Below are 23221 nucleotides of genomic sequence, written 5' to 3' on the forward strand. Positions count from 1 at the left end.
AGGCCTACTTAGTGTAATGTTATCTGTGAATAAAGAAATTAAATCTTTAAATACAGTTAAAAAAAATAAAAAATGAATAGGATCTACTTTTTTCTCGCCCTTTATTAAGGGAGAAACCGCTGATCCCGCTTGACCTCGTGCGCATTTCATTTGCTGGCAGCTCTTCCCCACGTGGTCCCGTTAATCTGAGAGGGGGCGCGTGTTTACTCGTTTCTATCATGGGAATAGTCGTGCCCGTTGCTGTCCTGCCGTGCCAGCTCGAGCCGTGCGCTCCCGGAGGAAATCATCCCTGTCGTCATTCGGCGGAGACCAAACACAAACACACACACACACACACACGTGCACGCACACACGTGCACACATACCAAAACCATCACGGATGCATCAAGACGACGCTCTACGTGGATAAGGAAGAAAACCAGGATTTTTAAATTTTTTATTGTTCCACTTCATCCTGCACGGCCAGAGGAAGTAACTCTTAAGCGCGTCGGGAAAGTCCAGTGATTTGCCCCCCCCCTCCACCCCAAACCCCACCCAAACCCCACCCAGAGCGTCACCACCGCGCAGCCAGGTGCGCGCCGGGTCAGGGGGACGGAGTGGAACCTTCAACCTGGCCGACATGACGCTGCTGCCTGTCGTCGCAGTGGCGCTGCTCGCTGTCGTCGGAGGTGAGATTCCAGGAGGGACCCTTCGATTTGTCCAGCTGTGTTTACAGTGGGAACATGCAAATGTGTTTGTTTTGCCATACATTGTATTTGTTGCCTCCCCTTTATTGAAGTTTTGGTGTAATCTCACATATGCACAGACTATGTGCTGTTGTTTCTTGTAGCCTGTTGTTCGCTTACATTAGGCCTATAGGACGATGACAGCGTGCATCGAGAGGAGAAGTGCCTTCACAGTATAGAACCACTTTAGAGAAATGAAACAACATTGGGGTTGTAAAACTATTCGGGTGCATTGTGTTCAGGTGATTGACTTCATGTGAGCTCGGCAGGTCGACTTTTGCTGATGATTGATGATTGCATGGCCACTACCTCTGTCCATTCCATTGTCCCTCTGTGTGAATGAAAGGGAGGGCACGTCTCTCCAGTGTGCATCAGGAAGCTTCATCTGTGGGGATTAAAGAGGCCGCAAGCTGTGGCTGCAAAAGCTGCTTCCTCTGGTTGCTTAAAGATAACCTGCATTGGGAGCTGACAAAGTCACAGCGAGCTGCCTGTCTCTCTGTGATACGGATATCACGCCAAAGACTTTCCAGAGATTGCCCGCGCTTGTATCTGCACATGATGTCACCGTGTGCACGTTTGGTCAGACGCACATTACGTCCGGGACGGCTGTTTCCCTGCTACTGCAGGACTCGGCAGCGCAGCTGTGCTCTTAATTCATGTCTAAGCGATAGAATTCAGCCTTTGATATGTTCTCTGCGTGGCACCCATGAATATTATCTCTCAGTCCACTCACGGGTGCACCCCCCCCCGCCCCCGCCGTGTCAACGAGGCGGCCCGAGGTTGAACTCACAATTACAGAGGTTAAAATATTTCAACTAGTTCTTCTAATGTCACTTGATCGTTAAGGGGATCCAGTCAAATACTGATGTGCAGCAGTCTGGACTAATTAGGAATCTAAGAACAGCGGCTGCCACAAAGAAAGCTGTGATCAGTGGTCCCAGTACCATTACATTAACCAAAGGCACCCCACCCCCCCCAATTGAAGGTCAAGTGAATTTTGTTTAATTTCATATTCCACATAGCGCCATTCACACAACACTTAAAGTCATTTAAGGTGAACCTTGTTCTTTTATTCCACAAACTGTATTTTCTTTCTCTACGTAGTAACGTACAACCCCCCTCTGCTCTCTGTATCGAGCGAGTTCCGCCCCGATGCGCACACACACACACACACACACACGCGAGTCCAGTTACCACCGGATGTTTGTGCCCCCCGAGATGAGACGGTATCAGCCAATCTATAACTGTGCATGGGCTCTTTACAACAGTCATCTAATGTCCTAATGTGGCCTTTTCTCATGTGAGCTGAAAGTACACAGACACCCATCTCCTGCTTGATATAGTAGAAAATATAAATGAAATGAACTAGGAAGCACAAACCTCTTCCAAATAATAATCCTCCAATTTAAATCTAAAGTCTGCTGTATGAAACAGTCAAGGATTAGGAATCAAATCCTTTGATTATGTTGTTTTAACTTTCATTTCCTTTTCATGCCTAAAAGATAGTAATAGTCCAAAAGTGTTACTTCTGGCTCGTCACAAAAATGTAATTAGTTGAACCTCGGACCTAATTAAAGGGCCTGAGAAACGTCATGTCCTCAGCAGTGCCAGTTTACAAATTAGACTACGACTTTACTTGTTCTCGTAGCTTTGTGTATACAGATCTACGGCAAATGATGGGAAATATAGACGTTCAAATGGATCCCCTTTTGTATAATATTTCTTTTTACCTTTTGGTTTGCCTTCAATCTGCAGGCATTGTGTGAATGTGTACCCGCCAACACCTTCTTTGGCCTTTTAGTGTCCTTTTTGCATCAGTCTCATTACCGGAAGCTAAAAAACAGTTTTTGTGTGTGTTTATGAATATTGCATTTTTAGTATCAACTCAGACATGTGTATTTTTTCATAGATCTTGTGCCTTTTAAAACAAAAATTGCTTAACATACAGCTGTATTGGGGAGTTCATTCACTCCATTGCGTTGGTTGTTGTGTATGTTGTATGTGTTTTAGTGTTTAACTGCAATGGAGAATTCGTTCTCAAAGATTGATCCAATTACCAGTAGCGTGTCATTTGGATGAACATTTATGTGTGACCTGTGGATTTACTGTAGTTACCATCCGGTTATTTAGTATACGGTTGGAAACAGTGTCTTTTTCGATGCATCCAAACACATCGATCGCCATCATTAGACGGTTCTATCGGCGCCACACAGTAGTGAATCACTTTGGAGAGAGAGTTGGTTTTCGCATCGCTTTGCTTGGGCCCATTTAAATAGTCTCTTTAACTTAAAGAGACAGGAATAGTGTGATTTAAAAATGTGCTCAGCATAAAACTGTGACAAAATCCCTTCCGGTTCTTTGTTATTCATGTTTTTGATGGTCCCATGAATTAACTGTTTAAATGCTGTAGTAATTTGTTTTATTTCATGTCCAAAAGTCTCCTAGCCCAGTTTTGGGATGCACTCTTACAATTCATCAATCGTTCTCATGCCTTACCCGTAACTCTCCTGTTTGCCCCAAATTCTTTTCCTTTGTTCCCCTTTTTTTTCAGGGCATCCTCTACATGGGGAACGGTATCCAATCCCCTTGGTTTTACCGCCTTTGGGCTCCTACCTGCTCGTACAAACTCTCCTTGATCCCCGTTGCACCCAACTCCCTCCGTCTTTAAGCCTTTGCCGGGCTTCTCCAGCAGTGACCTTTTAGTCAACCCCTTCGTCTTTGTCCTATCCCCATCCGACGCTCCTACGTAAAGTAACTGACTGATTTCGTAAGTAACTGTATGCATCTTAAATGCAGATAATGAAAAAACAGAGGTAGAGTGAATGTGCTAATCTCTCTTTGCAAATTCTCCCCTCCCAGTTGCTGAAAGTCAGAAGGCTGCTGTGGACAGCCCGTCGACGGCGTACCCCGCCATCGACTTTCAGGTCCTCAATGTGGATCACGTGTTTCTGAGGCAGGCCACCCCCGAGTCATCCAGGAACTCCAGCCTGAAGGCCCAGACTCAGTATGTCCTCATCACTGGTAAAGGCGGTGGGCTCCCGCAGCCAGCTGTCAACGCTTCATACGGACCCCTGAGCGTAGATGCTCCCATTTCCCCGGACCTGCTCCTCAGCGGGCGCAGGATCCTGCCGGTCATTCTGGTCCGCAAGGTTCGCTCCTCATCCCCCGTCGTGAAGATTCTCTTCCACATGCCCGCTGAAAATGACGTCACTGCGGTGCAAGCAAAGACGGGCTCTGAGGATGACAGCGGGTGGAAAGGCGCCGGAGCTAAGGCAAAGGACAGAGCCCACTGTGTGACCGCCTACGCCTTCTGGGAGACGAGGGAGGTCCGTGGAGCGTGCCTGGTGTTGCCAGGTGGGTTCTGCGTGGCGCAGCTTCGCCCCGAGCCGGCCTGGTTCAGCTCGGCCAGCCGATCGGGCAGCGCCAGCAAGGAAGCGGGGAAAACCGAAGGGATCAAGGGGCTTCAGGGGAACCTTGTTGAGGTCTACTTCCAGAGTCGGCGGGATCGGACAGGCCAGTGTAACCCGCAGGACAGCCTACAGCGCGTAGGCGTGGGAAAGGGAAGGGGCTCCGGGGGGTCGGGGACGCCGATGAGGCGAATAGGGAGTGTCAGCCTGCTCAGGACTCAGTCGGGGAACCCCACCTATTTTCGAGTGAGGCTGGGAGGCGCCGTGGTGATCCAGACCTCTTCCAAGCCCCTGAAGGACACGGACATTGCGACTTTCTATGTCTTCCTGCCGAGCACATCCACCCTGGAGACCTTTACTCTCAGGTGAGCTGAACTTTTCAAAGAAGTTGTTGGAATTGGTGGAAATATGGTTGTCTGCAGAGCGGTTTGGGTTTTAAAGGAGGGTTTGATCCGAGTTTTGCACACATTGTGGGGATGATTTAGCCACATTTGGATTGCTAAGTAGTTAGTCTGCAAGCTCCAAAGTGCTGCATCATGTACCTACCACCTTGTTAACAAATAAACTAATTACACTGAACCACGATATCCACATTACACACAGTTATGTGCCATCATCACATTTTGGTACTACAGCACCAAGATGTCATTCCCGTAAAACATAAAAATGACTCTTCTACGCTGCTGAGTTTGAAGGGGCCAAGAGTTAAGGAGGAGACACATAAAATTTAATTGAAACATATGAAGCAGAAAAAGGGACTGAAACCAAGTTGAATCACCGTGATGAACAGTACATTTGAGTATCTTCATGAATGATGAGCTCCATGCATTTAAATGGTTCGCGAAGACACTTGAATACTGATGGGCGTTCGCCACCGAGGCCATTCAGTAAAATGCTTGAGTGCCAACATGACTTGTGTTGTTTCCTGGTTTTTACCGGCTTCATAAACTACTGACATGTTCTATCCCGTCTACTTCAACTTCTCAGTTAGTGGGGGAGTTATGGAGAGCACTCTTCCATGAACAGGGAAATAATTGGCAAATGATTCACCGGTTTCCGTATCTCAACATCCCACTAACGTTTCAACAAGGTTCTCTGGGCATTGACTTCATAAATAATGCATCTATTTAACGGAGCAGGAAGACAAATAACTAACATCTCCCTCACTCTTGTGGTTAAAAGTGAAGTCAATATGAAAGCAGCCCTGACACGCCGACACCAGCGGTTCAATCTGTTTCAAAGTTTCTACTTACTGTCTTCTAATGCACATCGCTCGGCAGAGTAAAATCGTTCTTGTCAGAATGCTTCAGATCAGTAAAGTGTAAAGCCATTGCAGAGAGGGTTTGCATTTCCACTCTTTACTCGGCTTAATGTTTGTTTTAAAAAAAACGCAAGACAAATTTCTCTCTTAATCCCAGTGATATCATGCAGCAAACAACAAACGGTAATCTGCGGCGGGATGGAGGCAAATGCAGAGAAATGCGACGGTATATGTATTAATCCATAGTGGTTGACCTGTGGCTGTGTGTCGGTCAAAACCATTCTCATGCATCGCACTGGCCATCTGCAGACGCAAACATGCCCCGCACACGCAAACCCAGTGAGTGATGTGAATAAGATTTGGTAGAGGGACGCTGACCCTTCAACAGCTGCCGTTGTTTTGGTTCTTTGGGAGGATTTACTGCCCCTCCACCTGATTCCCCAAAGTCTGACTCACTGACCGCAACCGAGAAGTCCCGGGAGCCAGGTTGACTTCAGGCCGTGTATTTCTGACCTACAGCTACATCCAGGAGGAGATCGGACAAGAAGAGAGGACTGAGTCCAGCGGGTTAAGTCCGAGTGACGGCCAGCAGCGAGGAGCTTGGCGAAGTGATTGATTCCTCCTGGGAGAAATCCCTGCTCTACTTCGCTCTTTGGCCCAAGATTGAGTCCACTCCGGCAGGGTTAGGCCAGATAATCTGCGCGCCTGATTGAAAATGAATCAAGAGGTTAACCCTTTAGGTTAGAGATGATCTGGGCCGACTGCCAGGATTAACCATGGAGATCTATGTGCGTGTGTGTGTGTGTGTGTGTGTGTGTGTGTGTGTGCTTGATTTGCATGGCCATCATATGCACCTGTTAGGCGCACAGGCAACTTGTGAAAGTGTGTCAATGAAATATCATATATTATGTGAAAGGCACGGGACATATCAATCACACTGTCGCCGTGAACTCTGGGTAGTGACTGACAAAGACAAAGAGCGAGGACAGAAGTGGCCGAAATGAGGTTCCTTTGTGGGGAGTGTCCCGTGTCTCCTCGAGGGAGGCGAAACTCAGTGATCCAGGAGGATTCTGGCATTGAGTTACTGCTCCTCCACTCCCAGCAGGAGCTGGTTGAAAGGGTTGGTTCCCCCGGGGAGGACGGTCCGCAGGTGCTGTTGTACAAGTAGCAAGAAAAAGAGTCAATGGATGGAGGATGTCCTGTAAGATCATAAATGTCATAAATAGACGACTGTATAGATACTGTTTTCAAATTGTTCCGTAGCTGAAGAACAATCTTTGATCACAATAAATTGTTATTCCTTTTATTCTCAATCCAGATAAAGATCTTAGCAAAAGTGTGTCTTCATCCAGCATTTGTTGAATTGTTAGCTTGTCAATTTGCTTCAAGGACCAACTCTGTGGAAGTGTGTGTGTGTGTGTGTGCTCTTGCTCACTCACATACTGTGTTTTTCTATCAAACAACTGTGACCTTGAGTCTGTCCCAATGGTTATTGATCCGTCTGGCTGCTGTTTCATTACAAATCAGTATTTTTAAGTGTGTGCTGAACATGAGGGCGTCCGTTCTGACCCTTATTATGATAGGAATAGATTAGAATCGTGTCGTCCGTCAGCTCTAACGTGATTCACCTATTTAGATACTGTTATGCTGCTGAAATGAAAAGCTACAGGTTGTCAAAACAGGGGGACTTGGAAATTGGATGTTGTAAAAAAAGCCTTGAACCATTACTGAACAGCAAATTGTATAAAAGGAAAAAGAAGCGTTTCTACGATAATTTACCAGTAAAATAACCTTCGTTTGGGGTATATTCATTTAACATATCACCATGAGGCGGATGATCTAAAGGGCCGCTGATAGAAAGCAGACACTTTTAATAAATCCAATATTTGTGCCCTAAAGTGCTGAACGCAAGAGCAGAATTTTTGCTGCTAGACACGATTAAAAGTTTAAATTGGTATTTTGAAGGTGTTTACTTTTTGTTTATTGTCTTATAATAATCCTCTCCTCCGCCACACGTCTTGTCGAGATTGCTTTAGCAAGCTTCCCTCGCAGTCCGTCAACCAAATGGTTCTCAGCGTCAACATCCTGCCGACAGGTCAGATGGTGACTCCCATTGACTCCCAGCAATAGGGAAATTGGCCGTTTTTTTGGGATGCACACAAAGTCTCCAATAGAGCTGAGGTAGCTGGGTGTCTGCGTGAGATTAGTGACTCCCTGTTGAGCCTAATACTGCGTGACCCTGTCCAACGATCTTTAGCACAACGATTAAGCCTGATTCAGAAAAACAAAGGCATGGGAATTGTTCCACCTCCAGGACTCTCTGGTCCATTCACATTATTTACAATAAGCCCTCTCTCGGTCTGTCCCAGCCAGGGGATGTTTGTCTGAATCGGAGCTCTGATTAACTGATTCCCAGTTGTCCCCGGGGCAAATGGGAATAAACACCCCTGCTAATTCTCCGTCTGACATTGACAACTGAAACGAGCGCATACAAAACAAACACAAATGCATTGTACATGTGTAATTATTCACTTGTATATGAGCATCAAATATAATTCAAAACGCAGATGGAAAGACATGGTGAACATATTCAACAAAAGATATAAACGGCGGTAATTCTCTTTAATTGTGGAGTACTATAGCTCTGTATTGGGCCGTGTCCTGGGCAGCTGATATTGCACAACAAGATCTTGCAGAACTGACATCCTTGTGTTCAAAGAAGCCTTTTTGTCTTTTGCTTTACACAAATCACATCAAACCCCGAGCGAGTTAACGAGACACCTCGCGAGTAACGTCAACGCTTTGCACTAACTGGCATCCCGTCCTTCATTGGTTTTTGTATTCTCCGCAGGGCGACGGTAAAAGCCGGCCTGGCGTTCAGTGTGGCGCGGCCCAGTGACTCGGCGCTGTGGGACATCGCAGTGGAGCCCGGCAGAGGAGCGACTCCCAACACCGTCTCCGTCGTCTGCCAGAGGAAGGTTGCCGTCACCGCCAAGAGGTCAGTTGCGCACCTTCTCCACACGTGTTGGTGTCTCTCCTTCTCTGTATATTGTGACCTATAAACTGACCTCCATAAACTCTGCTGCTAATCAATCAGTCATCACTAAAACAAAAAATGTAACTAGTAAAGCAAAAAACTGTTTAGTTTTTGTCTTGTGTAAAAGATGGTGTGACTGCATCAGTTTTCATTTTATCAGTAGAGAAAATGAGCATTAAAATAAAATGGGTTTTAAAAAATGGATGCGCTCTTTGGTTTCTGCAGACTGTTGTCTGTGGAGGAGTTCTTCAGTATGCACGGACTGCGTTGTACACTTAGAAAGATCTGCAGGGTATTACAGTGATCCTGCTGGAATGAGGGCAGTGCAAAAACATGAGAAGGAATAACTCCCCAGCAACATGCAAACAGTTTAGAGCAGTTATTTGTGCTGTTTTAATTGTCAGTCACCAGCTGTGTTTTGATTAGGATGCACTGAAGAGGTTAACGAGACACAGTGATGTTCAAAAATAAAAGATGGATAATTGGGGTTTCTCATTTGCAAATCTGGAAAAGCTCAGTTTTCTGAGTTCCTTTTGATTTCATTATAATTTCCTGGAATACTTCCTAAATATATCATCTCATTTTTGCCCAACTTTTCATTGGATGTCATCTATATTTATTATGACGGGTAAATTACTAATTAATTAAATTACAGAATTCCTGGTCCCATTAGTTATCATCCCCATTCTGTATGATCCCAAAAATGGGCATTGTAACTAAAATTAAATATAATTGAGCTCTTCTACCTCTAATGACTTTATTCCAACTGAATAAAGCACATTGCATGATATAACTGTTACACACAGTTTCTTTCCCCCCGTTTCGCGGCTTACACCACCCGCCACCTCTGCCCAGCAACGTCCGGCCCCACACACAGGCACCCACAGGCCGCCCCCCGCCCGACCCTCTTATGTGTAATCATTCATAATCACGGCCACGTTATCCAGGCTTAAGCGCTTGCACGTTCAGAAGGGGAGATTAGGAAGGAGAGATATTCCAAGTTGTGTGTCCCCTGTGCTGAGCCCCCACCAGGAAACACACACACACACACACACGCACACACATGCATGCATGCATGTCCACACACACACACACACACACACACACACACACATGCATGCCCACACACAAGTGCTCCCCCCACTGTGTTTGAAGTGATGATACTTTCAGGGTTTTAAAATCGCCCCTCATAGATGGATTTCCAGGAAAAAGGGCCATTAACCCCTGCGGTGTTTCGCGCTGTTGCTCTCATCCACTCTCTCTTGCAGCATTTTCTGTGTGAATCATTTCAATCGTTTCAAAACAGTCCATTTAGTTGAAGAAAATAACAAGACAACAAGAAAAAAAACGTAAAAATTGGACTTGGACTGTGGAATGCTTTAATTTGGCAGGATTTCAGGTAGACTTGCAGAAGACACACATGACTTCATATGAAATCATTAACAGGAAGGAAATACGTTTATATGCTTTTCTTGGTGACATATTCATGAGAATATTGATACTAGTGGTATCATACTTCTTGTTTAAATCCTGTCAACAGAGCAAATCTTATAGATGCACTCGAGCAAACTCCTTGAGTTCATTTAGATCGAGTCAGAATTTCTGTTTGTTTTTTATTTGTATACGCTTTTCAATATTTATGATTTTATTTTCTAAGTGGGAATTTTAGTCGTATTCTGTAGAGGTTCGTTGTTTTGCTTCTTGCTTTAAAGTTTCGCTCCACTTCAAAGTGCCAAAGCTCCATTGACATTCTGCACTTTTCCCCCTTTTGATCTGTTCCTACTGGCAGGTACTCTCTCCAGCATCAAAAAACATCACATGGCTTTTCTTTGACAATCCTTTGACCAGAATACTCAAGTGGTTCAAGTCTGCGCTGGCTTGCTTAATCTTCCTTCCACACGCTCAACTCGTTCTTCCATCAGCTGATTGAAATGAGACGTCGTCTGATTTGCTCCGACTTTTATTTTCCACAGTATTTCATTTTAATTTTCATAGGAGGTGTCGTCACACATATATACATGGCACAGGAGAGAGAGTTCACAGCTCATCTCAGATCTGCATTAAAGAATCTTTGTTTCTTGACACCAGTTCCCTATAAAAACAAGTAAAGTATGAAAATAACAACTATTAGTGACGATGATCAAACGTCACCTCCTTGTCTTGAACTATGAATTAGACTTGCGCTCCACCGCTTGCTTTAACCTGTCTAAACTTGTTCTATTTTAAAACGCCGTCTCTCAACAGGGGTCTTCTGGAAGTTCTACAGCTGGACTTTGTGCCAAGAGATGTTTCGGAGCTGGCTGAGAGCCAGATGATCTCCTGGCGTCTGGAGTTGCCAGGGAACGTGAAAGAAGTGGGCATAATGCGGATCTACACCACCCAGAGAGATTATGTGGGGCTGGCACCTCTGGTCATGGTGAGGACAATACTGGATCTGTATTCATTCACTCTGCCGGCCTCCTCCAGGAAACGTTCACTCATTTGCATGGCTGTATCCCAAATAAACACCAATTCTTATTTTTCTCTGTTTAAAATGATTAGTGGGTCTGCATTGCGGAGTCTGATAGAATTGAAATGACCATTTGCAACGACGTCTTGTTATCAGTGACGCTGGAACATTTCTGTTGATGTTTCCTTTACATTTTAATACAAACATCAGACATGACAAGCTGCCGTAGGTGCACGTCTCTCTGACAGGCGAGTCAGTAAGCAATTTCATGCCGCAATAATCAAAATGAATCAAACATACGTCTCATCTCCGTCAGCGCAGACATTTTTCTCTCTTAACTTCGGAGGGAATAGATTTGTTTCCTATGTAGGAAACCTTACCTTTCAGGTAAAGTCACTGTAGCTTTATGTTTATAGAAGAACAAAATAAAAGGATGAACAATTTAACATTTGGACTCACTGAATGAAAATGCAAATGAAGGAAAAAATGTATGCGCCCTACCAAGGTTTACGAGTATAAAGATAACACTGTTTTCAGAGAGTAACAGATTTAAACCACAGCGGAACTACTTGATCACTCTGAGCCAGATTACTGCAGAGCCGGCGGAAACATCGGAAGTCGAGATCTCTCGGTTAGCCGCTGCCAAAACCACAGAGCGCTGATATCGCCGTCCGATTTTCTGCTACCCACGATGCAGGAGCTTATGTTTGGTTCAGTGTTCGCAGCCTGAACTGGAGCGTGTCCATTTTCGAATTGCGGTCAGCAGCTGCCAAACCGAACGGAGTTCAGAGTATGAAGCTGCTGGGCAACATCTGCCAAGGGGGGGGGGGGTTGTCTTATCCACGGGCATCGGGGGGAACTCCTTACACACACTGTCTCTACCTATACTAGATTTATGATACAGAAGCGCTAAGCTAAGCTGCTGTTTAGCATTGATTAAAGAGGGAAAACGGATGTTAGAGCGTTTATCAACTCTGTTGACTATTGATAATATTGATAAAACGACACAGCCAAGAACCCGTTTGCCTCCAGGTGTGTGAGTTTGTGAGAGACGGGACATGTACTGCGTGTATCATCCTAGAGAGATTTTTCTTTTTTAGCCCATCTGTCCGGTTGTGCTAAACAAATCAAGTTTGTGATCCAGCGAGTGTTATAATCTCTGTTAGTCCAGCTACAGTAGCACTCTTGGCTTGTCCTCGCTGCCCCCGTATGAAAAGTACTAATAACACACCGCAGAAATACTCTTGTTACAAGCACATCCGCGCATGTGTGAAGCCGGAACCGGAAAATGCCTTAAACAATTTGCTAATTTTCTGTCAATCAGACATTTGTGTCTATATACTCTTTGCCAGGCAGGCTAAACGATTTGCCCAATTACTGGTCGCCAATGGACTCAGGTAGTAGAGCATCACAAGGTTGTAATATACCAGCATATTCACGTCCAAGACTCTATTACTAAGAAGATCAACTATGAACTGACAACTATAATAATGCATCCATATGTTTGTCCTATTCTAATCGATGTTGCCCACCTTTCTGCACAGAACACCGATATCTTGAACACTGCTGTGCTGACGGGTGAAACGGTGTCGGTACCTGTGAAAACGCTGGCTGTCGAGGCCGACGGTTCAGTCACCGACGTGACCAACTACACCAGCTGTAGGTCGACAGAGGAGGATGTCGTCAAGGTGAACCATTTCTCATAAGGCACCTTGTTTTTCCTGCAGAGCGATTGCACTGCCGGTATCATGGAAATGCATGTGTACGTATGTTCAACGTGAGATATTTAGTTTCCCTCTACTGCAGCACTATACACAGATAATACAACAAAACCCCGACAGCTAAATTGTGTTTAGCTCCCAAGAAAGGGAATATCACTGGTTCTTGAGTTTGTGTGTGTGTGTGAGTTTGGATAGAAGCAGCCTCTTCCACGCGACACTCCAGATTGAGCCCATGATCCCAGCGTTCAGTCCATAAGCACACTTATTTGACCTTTTATTTAATGGATCTATGCTACTGGGACAAAGAGAAGGGGACGGAGGGGAGCGTATCAGAGGAGAAAAGGAATTATGTGATTTTCCATTAGACGTTGCAGCAGCGGAGGCGGTTTGCCCGCCTGTGTTAGCTTAAGAAAATGAGAAAGAGCCAAAAAGTACTGTATTATTAATACTTTTCCGCATCAGCAGAGGAATTTAATCCAGTTATTATTGTATTTTAAGTGCCTTGAGTACCTTTTAAAGAGCTCTACGAATAAAATGTATTAATATTATCTCTGATCCGTCCCTCACTCCTCCTGAAGTTACTGTCCTCACTTAGAGCAAAGCTCTAGAGCTCATTTAAAGAAACATGTATTGAAATTTCTTCCCCCCTCAGGGGCCACAAACAAGCTGACATGCTAACATAACAGGACATTATGACATTTTAATGTGGATCAATCAAACAGTTGGCTGTTGGTACATTTAACAGACGGCCATCCATGTCCTTTCTCCTGTGATTTGGTCCCCACCAACCCCTGAATCTGTATTATTATCATTATTATTAAGTTACAGCAGACCCCCCCGGACCACCCTCTAATGACAAGCGGTGTAGAATATGACTGACTGACAATACCGCCAACAGCAGATTTGAAAACGCCTTTCTTTTGAAGAGCTGAAAAAAAAGGTTCTTAAATGCTTTGACTGCTACTCATTTGGAACCGCTGTTCAGTTTACATAGTAATGTATTCGTATATTTAGGTTTTAATGGTGTATTAAACATTTTGATTTCTAAACACACAGCAGGATGAATTAAAAAAACGAAAACTTGATTGAATGGCGATGGGTTGAAACAGTAAAACCACAGGTGGAGGTTTTAAGAAGGCAACATCTCATTCTACGGTACGCCCACACCAGCGCATGCAGATAAGAGGCTACTTGTCCTGCCATTTTAAATTGTAGGATAAAGGTTCACTTTTGAAAGTTTTGATCGTTTTTCATCAACATGTTCCTTCGCTGTGGGGGGGAAAAATAATCATGATTTCAGTGCTCATTGAGTTAAAAGTTCTGTCCATTGAACCATCTAGAGCGCATGCGATGGCGGTGGACTCATCAGATATTGGGTTCCATGCCAGGGGGCATGATGGGAAAATGTCTTCACAGACTCTTCTCCCTCATCACTTCCTGCAGAGTTCACGTTGACTTCCCTTGCAAGTCATTCCTCCCTCTGCTTTTTTCCCCCCTAACTTTTAACACCTCCCCCCCACTACCCCCCCCCCCCCCCCCCTCTCTCCAGTGCTACACTCTGCTCTCCAGTCTAGTGCCCTCCAATTACCGCTGTGGAGCTACTGGTTTGTTAAGATAAGTGAGGCGGCAATGGAGATAGGCCTCCAATCTTAAATAAAACACACCGACTGCTGTGTTTCACCTCATTGCGCTCACCGGCGGAGGGAAGAGCAAGGCTCCCGCCTACCGCACAGCACCGCAGGAACAGTCATAAGGCGGATGTAGTTTATATTCCGCTGCGGTTTCATTGAGACCCTTAGTCGTGAATTTACATGACATATAGAGAAACACGGGAGGATTCACTGGCCAGACTTTGGGAGTTGTTAAAAATGTGTAAAATGTGTGTGTGTGTTTGCAGTGGTGCTTTTTTTAGTTTATACTAAAACTTTCTTATTCATTTTCCGTCGAGCTTTAATGCGGAACGGGCTCCTCTGCTGTTTATCTCTAGAAAGTCGAGCTTTTCAAATCACTTTCTTTCGTTTCTTATCAGGCAGAACATTGCTTGATTCGCCTTTCCCCTTTTTTTTTTCCCCCACTCTGTGCAGGTGTCCGAGCGATGTGACTACGTGTACGTGAACGGGAAGGAGACAACAGGGAGGAGCCGGGTGATGCTCAACTTTACTTACGGTTTCCTGAGCGCCCAGCTGGAGATGAGTGTGTGGGTGCCCCGCCTGCCCTTGCTTATTGACGTGGCCGACCCGGAGCTCAGCCAGATCAAAGGCTGGCGAGTCCCAGTCATTACAGGCAGCAGGAGGTGAGGCCGGGCCAGAGACGTATCCAACCGTTATTCCCAGAGCCATTATGTTGTGTTAGCACAGCACATCGCTGTTATACGGCGCACTCTGGAATAAGACTTTGAGACTTAAATCCACAAAGAGCAAAATGCGAGAAGTTGCAGGAATAATAAATACGTTTTTGTCGGTAATGGTTATCGTACAGATGGACTCGCGTCCAGGAAAGGGTTGCTTGAGGCCGTTTTGTAGTTGTGAAAGGAAGTGCCGCACTCGATCCAACCCTCCCTCGCTCCTTTCACTTCTGACTGCCGTCTGATTGGCCGATTCGCCTGAAGCGCCTCAGTGTAATTGTAACGCATGCCGGTGTGCTCGCTTCATAAATGTCGGGTTATGCAGTTGAACCCGTGGAGATAAAAAAAGGAGACAGCATCAGCATCAGCTGCTACTTAGCGACGCATAAATCTCATCGTGCCTTTGTGAAGTTTAAAATAGTCCATATTGGTTGACACAGTTTCAGAGAGATGTATATTCAGCTGTATGGTCATTTCTGAGTCATTCGTTGGCGGTGATATCGAATTTGGAAAACAGAGAGAGGTGTGTTTCAAATATTGGTCGGTACACTGTGAAAGGACTCATAAAAACATCCTGCTTGTGTTAGGTGCATTAGTGGGTGAAGCACTGTGGAGGCAAGGCAGTTGCCCCGGAGACAAAAGTTAGTGGAATTTCACTCAATACTTACAGTAAAGTCATTATTTTTCGCTCAATACATATGATGATGGCAGACTCGTCTCCAGGGTAGAAACTCTTTGTGGCTTTCATTTCCTAAAACATTCAATACCAACAAACAGATACTGGGAATAGGTCACTAATGTGACATTTCTACGGCTATTGTAGCTCTGCAACACTCGCTGTGAACTTTAGTGTTGGACATGTGCATTATTTTTGGCAGAGGAGCAACTGGTATTTCTGTCTAATCAATGGTGACCTAATAGACTGGTATTCAACGTAGGGCTGACTTCTATTTACTTTTAAACATTGGATTTATGAAACATCCTCCCACTGGTTTAATTTTAATTTTATTTTTGTGTTGGTATAATAAGGCAGTAAAACTTTTTAGGAAAGGAAACTTTCTAGTTTTATTTAATTTCTTTTGGTTTCAGATGGAATGAATGAAGCACCTGGAGTCAGTTGATACAATATTTGTCAGATAAATTCTAAAAATACCACAGCATTCGAGCTGCTTGGCTCAACCATATAATGGCTTAAAGGGTTATCAAAGAACTAATGAAATTGAGTAACCGTGGCCACCATGGCAAAAATGCAATTAAGTAAATTGCTGATGCTAAAAATTCTGATATACTGAAGACTTTAACTTTGAATCATGAATAATATATACCCATATATTATATAGTTAAACTTTTTATTTAATTAAACTTTATTCCAGCAGGTGTGAGCCTGGTAATGCCTCAACGACCTACATAGGTGATGGAAGGATGGAGGAACGGGCCAGTTTGCTGGCTTGTTTTCACTCGCCCTTATTTAATTCAAGCAGCTCCTGCACCCCATGTAAAGCTGTGACCTGAGGCTGTTTAATAATGATGTTTGTTTGGACTGTAGCTCCTGACAGTAGCTTTCTGCCTGCAGAATGAAAGCTTACCCATCAGCCCTGCAGCACACCTGTGGTGCAGTGCGTGGTAGGCCAGCTGTGCTTACGATAATTACACAGAATGATCATTGCTGAGGGGTTTGATGGTTCACAGCTTAACCTCTATCACCCACAAACAAACCAGTCCGCCGTGGGATCCTGGTAAATTCAACTTAAATTCATTTAGAAGTAAAGGTCACTCTGCAAATGTTTTGTGCCTCAAAGGCATCAACAACCGCGCTGCTGATCTCCGGTGTTGTTCCTGAATTATCTTATCTTAACTAAAATCACCATTTAGAAGTACATAACGCAGACAAACTACATGATTTTGGAGTCATTTCATCAACATTTGCAGTTTTCTCAGTGCATTTAAGTCAATTATTCAGTCTTTCAGTCATTTTGTCAATGATTAAAGAAAGATTATCTATCAATAATCTTCATAGTTTTGTTGTGAAAGGAATAGTTGGAAAAAGTACATGCAGTATTTGCTCTTTTGAAGAATATCGGTACTACTTTCATGCACCATATGAAGGTACAGTCAGCAGGGGTTTAGCTCCAATCTAATAATAAACCTGGGCTTTTTGTTGTTGTTGTTAACATGAATATACAACATGTTAACTTCTTCGCTTTAGAGGTGATTGTCGTCAAATTCTGTAAGCGCGGGACAGAACCAGGTTAGCTTTGGCCCCTGATTTCAAGTCTCTACGCTAAGCTAACATGTGTGTGTGTGATTGTATCCGTGTGTCAGGTCAACATGGGACAGCGAGGAAGAGGAGGAGATGAGGAAGGGAAGGGGTTGCATGCTGCAGTACCAGCACTCTACACTCAGGGTGCTAACGCCGTTCATAGCCCGGGCCGACGATGAGGCGCCACCTGACCCGCTCACAAGGGAAGAGCCTGCTGAGTACTTCCTGGGTCCAGACTGGCAGGTAGTCCAGTCATCCAGTCTTTGCTAGACTTGTCAGACAATGGACCAAAGGTTCTTCTTCCAAAAATGACATAATACATTATGTCAGCAGCTTTGTGTATTATGTTTTTTTTCTCCTCTTTTGATTGACAGGTGGATGTGACCAAACTTGTTCGGTCCTCTCTGAAAGTGGCAGATCCGGATGTAGCCAGAGTGCAGGATGGGACGGTGCTGCAGGGACGGGCTGTGGGCGCTACTACCGTGCAGGTGAGACCGTGGCTCATGTGTGTGCGTGTGCTTGAGCAGGTGCAGTGCGTGATGATCATCTATATCTCCGACTGCAGTCTGGATGAGTTTTCCGGCCCCGTTGCAGGTGCTGTCCCCAGTGACGTCATCGGTCCTGGCAGAGAGGAGCATCAGGGTGGTGGATGATAAAGTGAGCGTGACGCAGCTGGGGGTGCACTTGGTTTCTGGACTCTCTCTGTCCCTGCAGCTCAGCCCGGGGAGCAGCGGGGCCATCGTTGCCACGGCAACCACCAGGGAGACAATCACGCAGCTCAAACAGGTAAGTAACTGGCAAATTGTGAAACACAAAGCATTAAGGTGCAGGGCAGAGCGCAGCTGTTTGAGAGCACACTCGTCTCTTTTCGGTTTTACAGTTACTAATTTTTCAGCCTCGCCACATAAATGTGAAGGACCGTCGGTGTGAAAATCCGATGGCAAAAAAGGAAATTCAACAATAAATTGTGAATTCGACATGCAATTATAATACTGTGTCAAGGAGTTTTTGGTGGGTAAGAGTGAATCGTGAAAAACCTTTTATTTAGTTGAAATGGTGAGAATAGATTTCTGGATTTGTCGTGTAATGCAGAACATTTTACTCTTTTAATTACCAACTCTCTCTCTCTTTGTAACTGACATCTTCTGAAATCTTCACAGACATTGCTTTGTGTTAGGGAATGCATACATAAAAGCAGAAACACAAACACGGAATTCAGATTAGTACAGCTGTGATTAAATATCTAAAGGTTACATCCTATTGTGTGTTTTGACTGCATTGCTAGTGTAATTATTTAGATTAAAAAAAAAAGCTTTTTTCTTCCTCAATCTTAAAACATACCAATTTTCTTGCTCTCTTGCATTAAACATGCAAGCCCCATTGGCAGTTTCATTAGCAGCATGGAAATGGTCACAGACGCGTGTAAAATAAAGCAACAGCATTAACAACATCAACACCCCCATAGAACTGCGTTCTAACATCAACATGCTACTTGCACTGTTCGCAGATTAAAACAGACTTGTGTTGCTGCACTTTTATTTTCCTGCATGCAAATCAAAGCTTGTAAATTCAATCACAGTGTTTAGATATTGAATTTAGGACAAAATAATAGCGCTGCTGATATTTGTCAAATATTTGTCAAGTCTGTTAAGGCAGAATTTCTACGTTCAATGGCTCATTTTACTATTAAGAGTTGATTACGCAAAGGAAACAAACGTTCTGAATAGATAAGTGAGAGCATTAAAAGAAAATTAAAAGAGAATTAAAAGCTCTACATTTGGTGACAGGAAATAATATCTGGATGCAGGACGGGACAAAGAAGTTGGTTGCGAGAGAAATGTGGCAACGCTGAATTAAGGTGAAGTGAAAGAAAAGTGAAAGAAATGTTGTCACTTAAAAGCCCATTTTGGCATCTGAAGTTGGAGATAGTTACTTATCTCTGTTGGTGTAATACAGTATATAAAATATGGAGTCCTGCCTTGTAATTGAGATTATCTTCAGGAAAATGCATCTTTTTTTATCTTTGGACCAAGAGAAACTCTGCACTGCGCCTTGGGGAGGATGTACTATTACATTTGGTACACCATTAATATTCTTTTAGAAATCCAAAGCTTTGTTGGGGAAATTGTGTATTAAAGCAACAGTTTTATTCATTATATTTTGAAACATGTGAATGTGATAGCGCTGTCAGATCCATGTCTCTTGCAACAAGAAAGCTTTCAACATTTTACATTTTTTTTAGCCGGTAACCACTACGCGGAATGAACACCACGGGGCTTCAGATGACCCTTTAGACTTATATGAGTAATATGCTATTCACAACTCCTAAATGTTTGCTTCCCCAAGATACAATGGATATTTACACATTCAAACAGAACTGCCACCTGAGAGCAGACTCACACAACAGTCCATTCAAGGGTGTAATAATATTAGTTTTTTTTCTTTGTGAACTTGATACATATTCACATATACACGGCCGTCGTCTGTGTGTTCACCGTGCGGCGTGAGAGAGTCTTTACCTACGGTTCTCTGCCCTCGCGGCTGGTCTGGGCCTATCAATTACAAACTATTGGAACCAGGCCAGGACAAGTGACCAGTCAACTATGTCTGTGATGACAAGCTGTTAGTGCTCCGCTCAAGGCCATTCGTAATGTATTCAAATCCAAAATATAGGTTAGGTCTGTGGCGACCCAGTGGCTCACATTAGCAGCAGGAAATAGGTCATTGCGTAATAATGTGATTGGATTGGCTCTTAACGTGACCCTTGTCGCCAAACCTTTTCTTGTTCTCGTTCAAAGGACTTCCATTACACCCTCTCTATTCGTCTGGGTTAAATTATATTTCAGACGCTAACTTCATAGCACTATAATCTATGGAACAATAGCACCCTACTGAGTGTAATCATTAGGAGATTAGCATAGCCAATTTAGTGCTATTAACAACCATGGGAATACAGCTCTCGCTGCAGGCGAAGGGGAGAATACTGATTCTCTGTGTTACAAAGTGCTTTTCTTCATTGGTTCCAAGGTTCTTTCTTTCACACTTTCAGGAGGCGGTGGTCAGCTGTTGGGTTCAGTTCAGCGACGGCACAGTGGTTCCACTGGAGCTGTTTGACCGCACCACCTACTCCCTGACGGTCTCCACCCCAGACGAGGGCGTGGCCACGGTACGCCGCACGCCGCTCTCCACGTTTTTGGTCGCGCAAGGCGAAGGCCGAGGCCAGGGGGCGCTGGTGAGGGTGGAGATGAGGATCTGCGAGGAATGCCAGAAGTCCAAGAGGAAGAGCAAGTTGGCAGTGGGCACGGGGCTCGTCCGGGTCAACTTCCGGAGCAGCGGCAGGGTCGTAGCAGGGGAGCGCGGCGGCAATAAGGTCGGGGCCGATGGAGGTAAAGATTTTGACGGCGGCGCGTCGGAATTGGTGGGAGGGCCCAGAACGACACAGCGCGCCCTCGTGGATGTGGATAAATGGTCCTTAAGACCGGCAGGTACCGCGCTGACAAAAAAGCCTTTGAGGCCGGACGCCGTGGGATTTGGAACCACGACCAGACCTACAAGAAGAAACCCGTCTACTGACCTTCCAATGACTGCCGCCCCACCCAGGCTGAACACGCCACTGAGCGCCGCCACACCTAAAGTTACCACAGTGGGTTCGATTAATAAAAGGGAAGGTCAGAAAAGAGGTTATAGAAACATGCTCGACAGCCCCGATTCGCCTTCTAACAAAGACGTTCCCGAAGCAGAAGCGACACCGAAGAAGGAGCCGCCTAAATCTAAGCCTCCGAAAGTGGAGAACGACCTCGTTGCGACATTCAGAGCCATGTCGGACGTGGAAATCGGCACTTATGCCGTGGTCGGGGTCACCTGTGTAGCCATCTTGGCTGTTTTGCTGAAATGCGCGTCGAATAAACTCTGTTTCCGGGGTAAAAAGACGCCGATACAGGCGGGCCCGTCCCCTGCGGGGGACCCGAAGGACCACAAGCACGACTGGGTGTGGCTGGAAAGCAACAGCGAGGGCACGTCGGCCCCGGGCGCCCCCGCTCAGGTGTCCACGCTCAAACGCGAGGCTCACCGCCCGGCGGAGTCGCACCACTCCGTGGACTCGGCCGGCCGAGGCGGCATGGAGTGCACCCTGCCCACCGTGAGCGCCCCCGCCGCCCCCGAAAGGACTGCCACCCTGGGCCGCAGCAGGAACAGCTCCCAGCAGCAGCATTTTCAGGGAGCGGCGATGAGCCCCATGGCGAGCCGCTCGGCCACCTTGCTGGCCAGACCACAGCACAGCGAACCTCTGCATTCCCCCACTAGCAAGAGGAACCAGGTCCAGTTCACCACCTTCACCACGCTGGACATCAAGCACTTGGCTGCGCTGAAGAAGAACGGGGTGGACTTAAACTGGGCGCACCAGCAGACACTGCAGCACCAGACCCCCGCGAAGCCCCAGTCACCTTTACCTGACATGCCGTGGCCTGTAGTCAAACCTCTATCAGAGCCCCAGTGAGTGTGTTGAGATGTTTCTGTCTGTGTGTGTGTGTGTGTGTGTGTGTGAGAGAATGATTGAGTGACATGCATAAAGTGACATGCACAGCAAGTTCTGGTGTAGATTGAAAGAAAAGAAGCGGGCTTTTGTTTTTAGGGTAAAAGATGACTTTAGAGGCCGTATTTATTGAGATTAGATAAAGGACATTTTATATTAAACTATGTGCTCAGCCTGTAGATACATTACGTAATTGTGTACCCATGAAGAGCAACATAAAAGATTCAAAGCTTTATTTTATCCTTTAAAAATGAAATATTCTTGTATCTGAAAAATATGTGCTCTCTAAATCTGTTCTGTAAATACAAATAGATCTAAAATATTACTTATTTCTACATTTTTCACTCAAAACAAGTGGATTTTCATGTCCTTTCTGCAATTGTTGCCCTGTAGAAACTGTTCCAGATATTTCTAGCAGTCGAGCTAAACGTAGTTCGCTAAGGAATTACTCTTTTAATTATATTCTTTTCCAGCCTTTTGTACTTTTTTCTCAGATTCCTCCAGAGAATACCTGAAGAGTCTGTGCAATTTGTCAGAGAATGTGCAACATTTATCAGGTTATTCGGAGCAGTTTTTCACTGCAGACATCATTGGATATTTATTCAAATCAAATGCAAGTTATGCAAATACAGTCTGCTGTGTTGAATGTGGACATTGTTTCAGATTTTTTTTTAACAAACTTACCTTAGTCTTTGGGGCCTGCTTATACTATCTGTATAAATGTATAAATGTCTAATCTTGCTCTCCTGACAGAGACAAATACATATTCAATGGTAAGATTTTTTTAGCTGTGAATGAAAAATGCCAATGCCTTTTGCATGTAAGAGCCTCTTCGTTTTTAACCAAAATGTGATGTGTATTTCCTAAAAGATCCTATTAATAAAGAACAAATGGATACATGTATTAAAATGGAATTGAATTCAATCGTTGTTTTTAAAGCCTTCAAAACGTTTCAGTGTCATTCACGGGAGAGCACAGTGAACGGTTTGGATTAAAGGCTAAAGCTCTTCTATGAATCAGTGGGATTTGATTATGTTTAATCACTGTTGAAAGTCATTTAAGGCTGATGTCATCATTCGGTGAAATGCCATCCTGACGGCAAACTATTTGATGTGTCTGCCGATAATAGCGACAAGAGAAAGATGAGAACAGAGAAAGTGACTCTCATGTTGTGCGTTGTATCGGTGTCCCCTAAGAATTACAGGTATTTGATCAACGGTGGAGGCTCCTGCAGGATTATTCACGGCTCATTTGTCTCTTTTTCCTTCATTCTCCCTCTTGTGTCTCCGAGTTGACCACAGCTACACCTGTTCTCCAAATGACATTCTTGGAGCTGTGATTCATAAACAGTTAAAAGAAGCCCAGATAATCTGAAGCCCTGCACCTTTGGGAATTGCCAGCTGTGGCTGTGGCTTCGCACAGCAGCATCGGGTGGATTTAGAGTTGATAGAAGCCATTTTAATAACTTGCTCCCATAGTCTACCTA

General features: G+C 44.8%; 1 protein-coding gene across 1 annotated transcript; it reads left to right on the top strand.

Annotated features, from left to right (window-relative positions):
• Window positions 1-217: 217 nt before the first annotated feature.
• On the top strand, window positions 218-22644 carry LOC120832323 (transmembrane protein 132D). The gene is made up of 10 exons (XM_040198511.2): window positions 218-668; window positions 3585-4497; window positions 8245-8391; window positions 10675-10846; window positions 12424-12567; window positions 14685-14893; window positions 17267-17447; window positions 17579-17692; window positions 17799-17990; window positions 20254-22644. Exons 1-10 carry the CDS (start codon window positions 620-622, stop codon window positions 21697-21699), a joined length of 3567 nt encoding a protein of 1188 aa, XP_040054445.2. The 5' UTR covers window positions 218-619; the 3' UTR covers window positions 21700-22644.
• Window positions 22645-23221: the final 577 nt, after the last annotated feature.

The sequence above is a fragment of the Gasterosteus aculeatus genome, chromosome 14 (assembly GCF_964276395.1).
Source record: "Gasterosteus aculeatus chromosome 14, fGasAcu3.hap1.1, whole genome shotgun sequence".
NCBI classification, from domain to species: Eukaryota; Metazoa; Chordata; class Actinopteri; order Perciformes; family Gasterosteidae; genus Gasterosteus; species Gasterosteus aculeatus.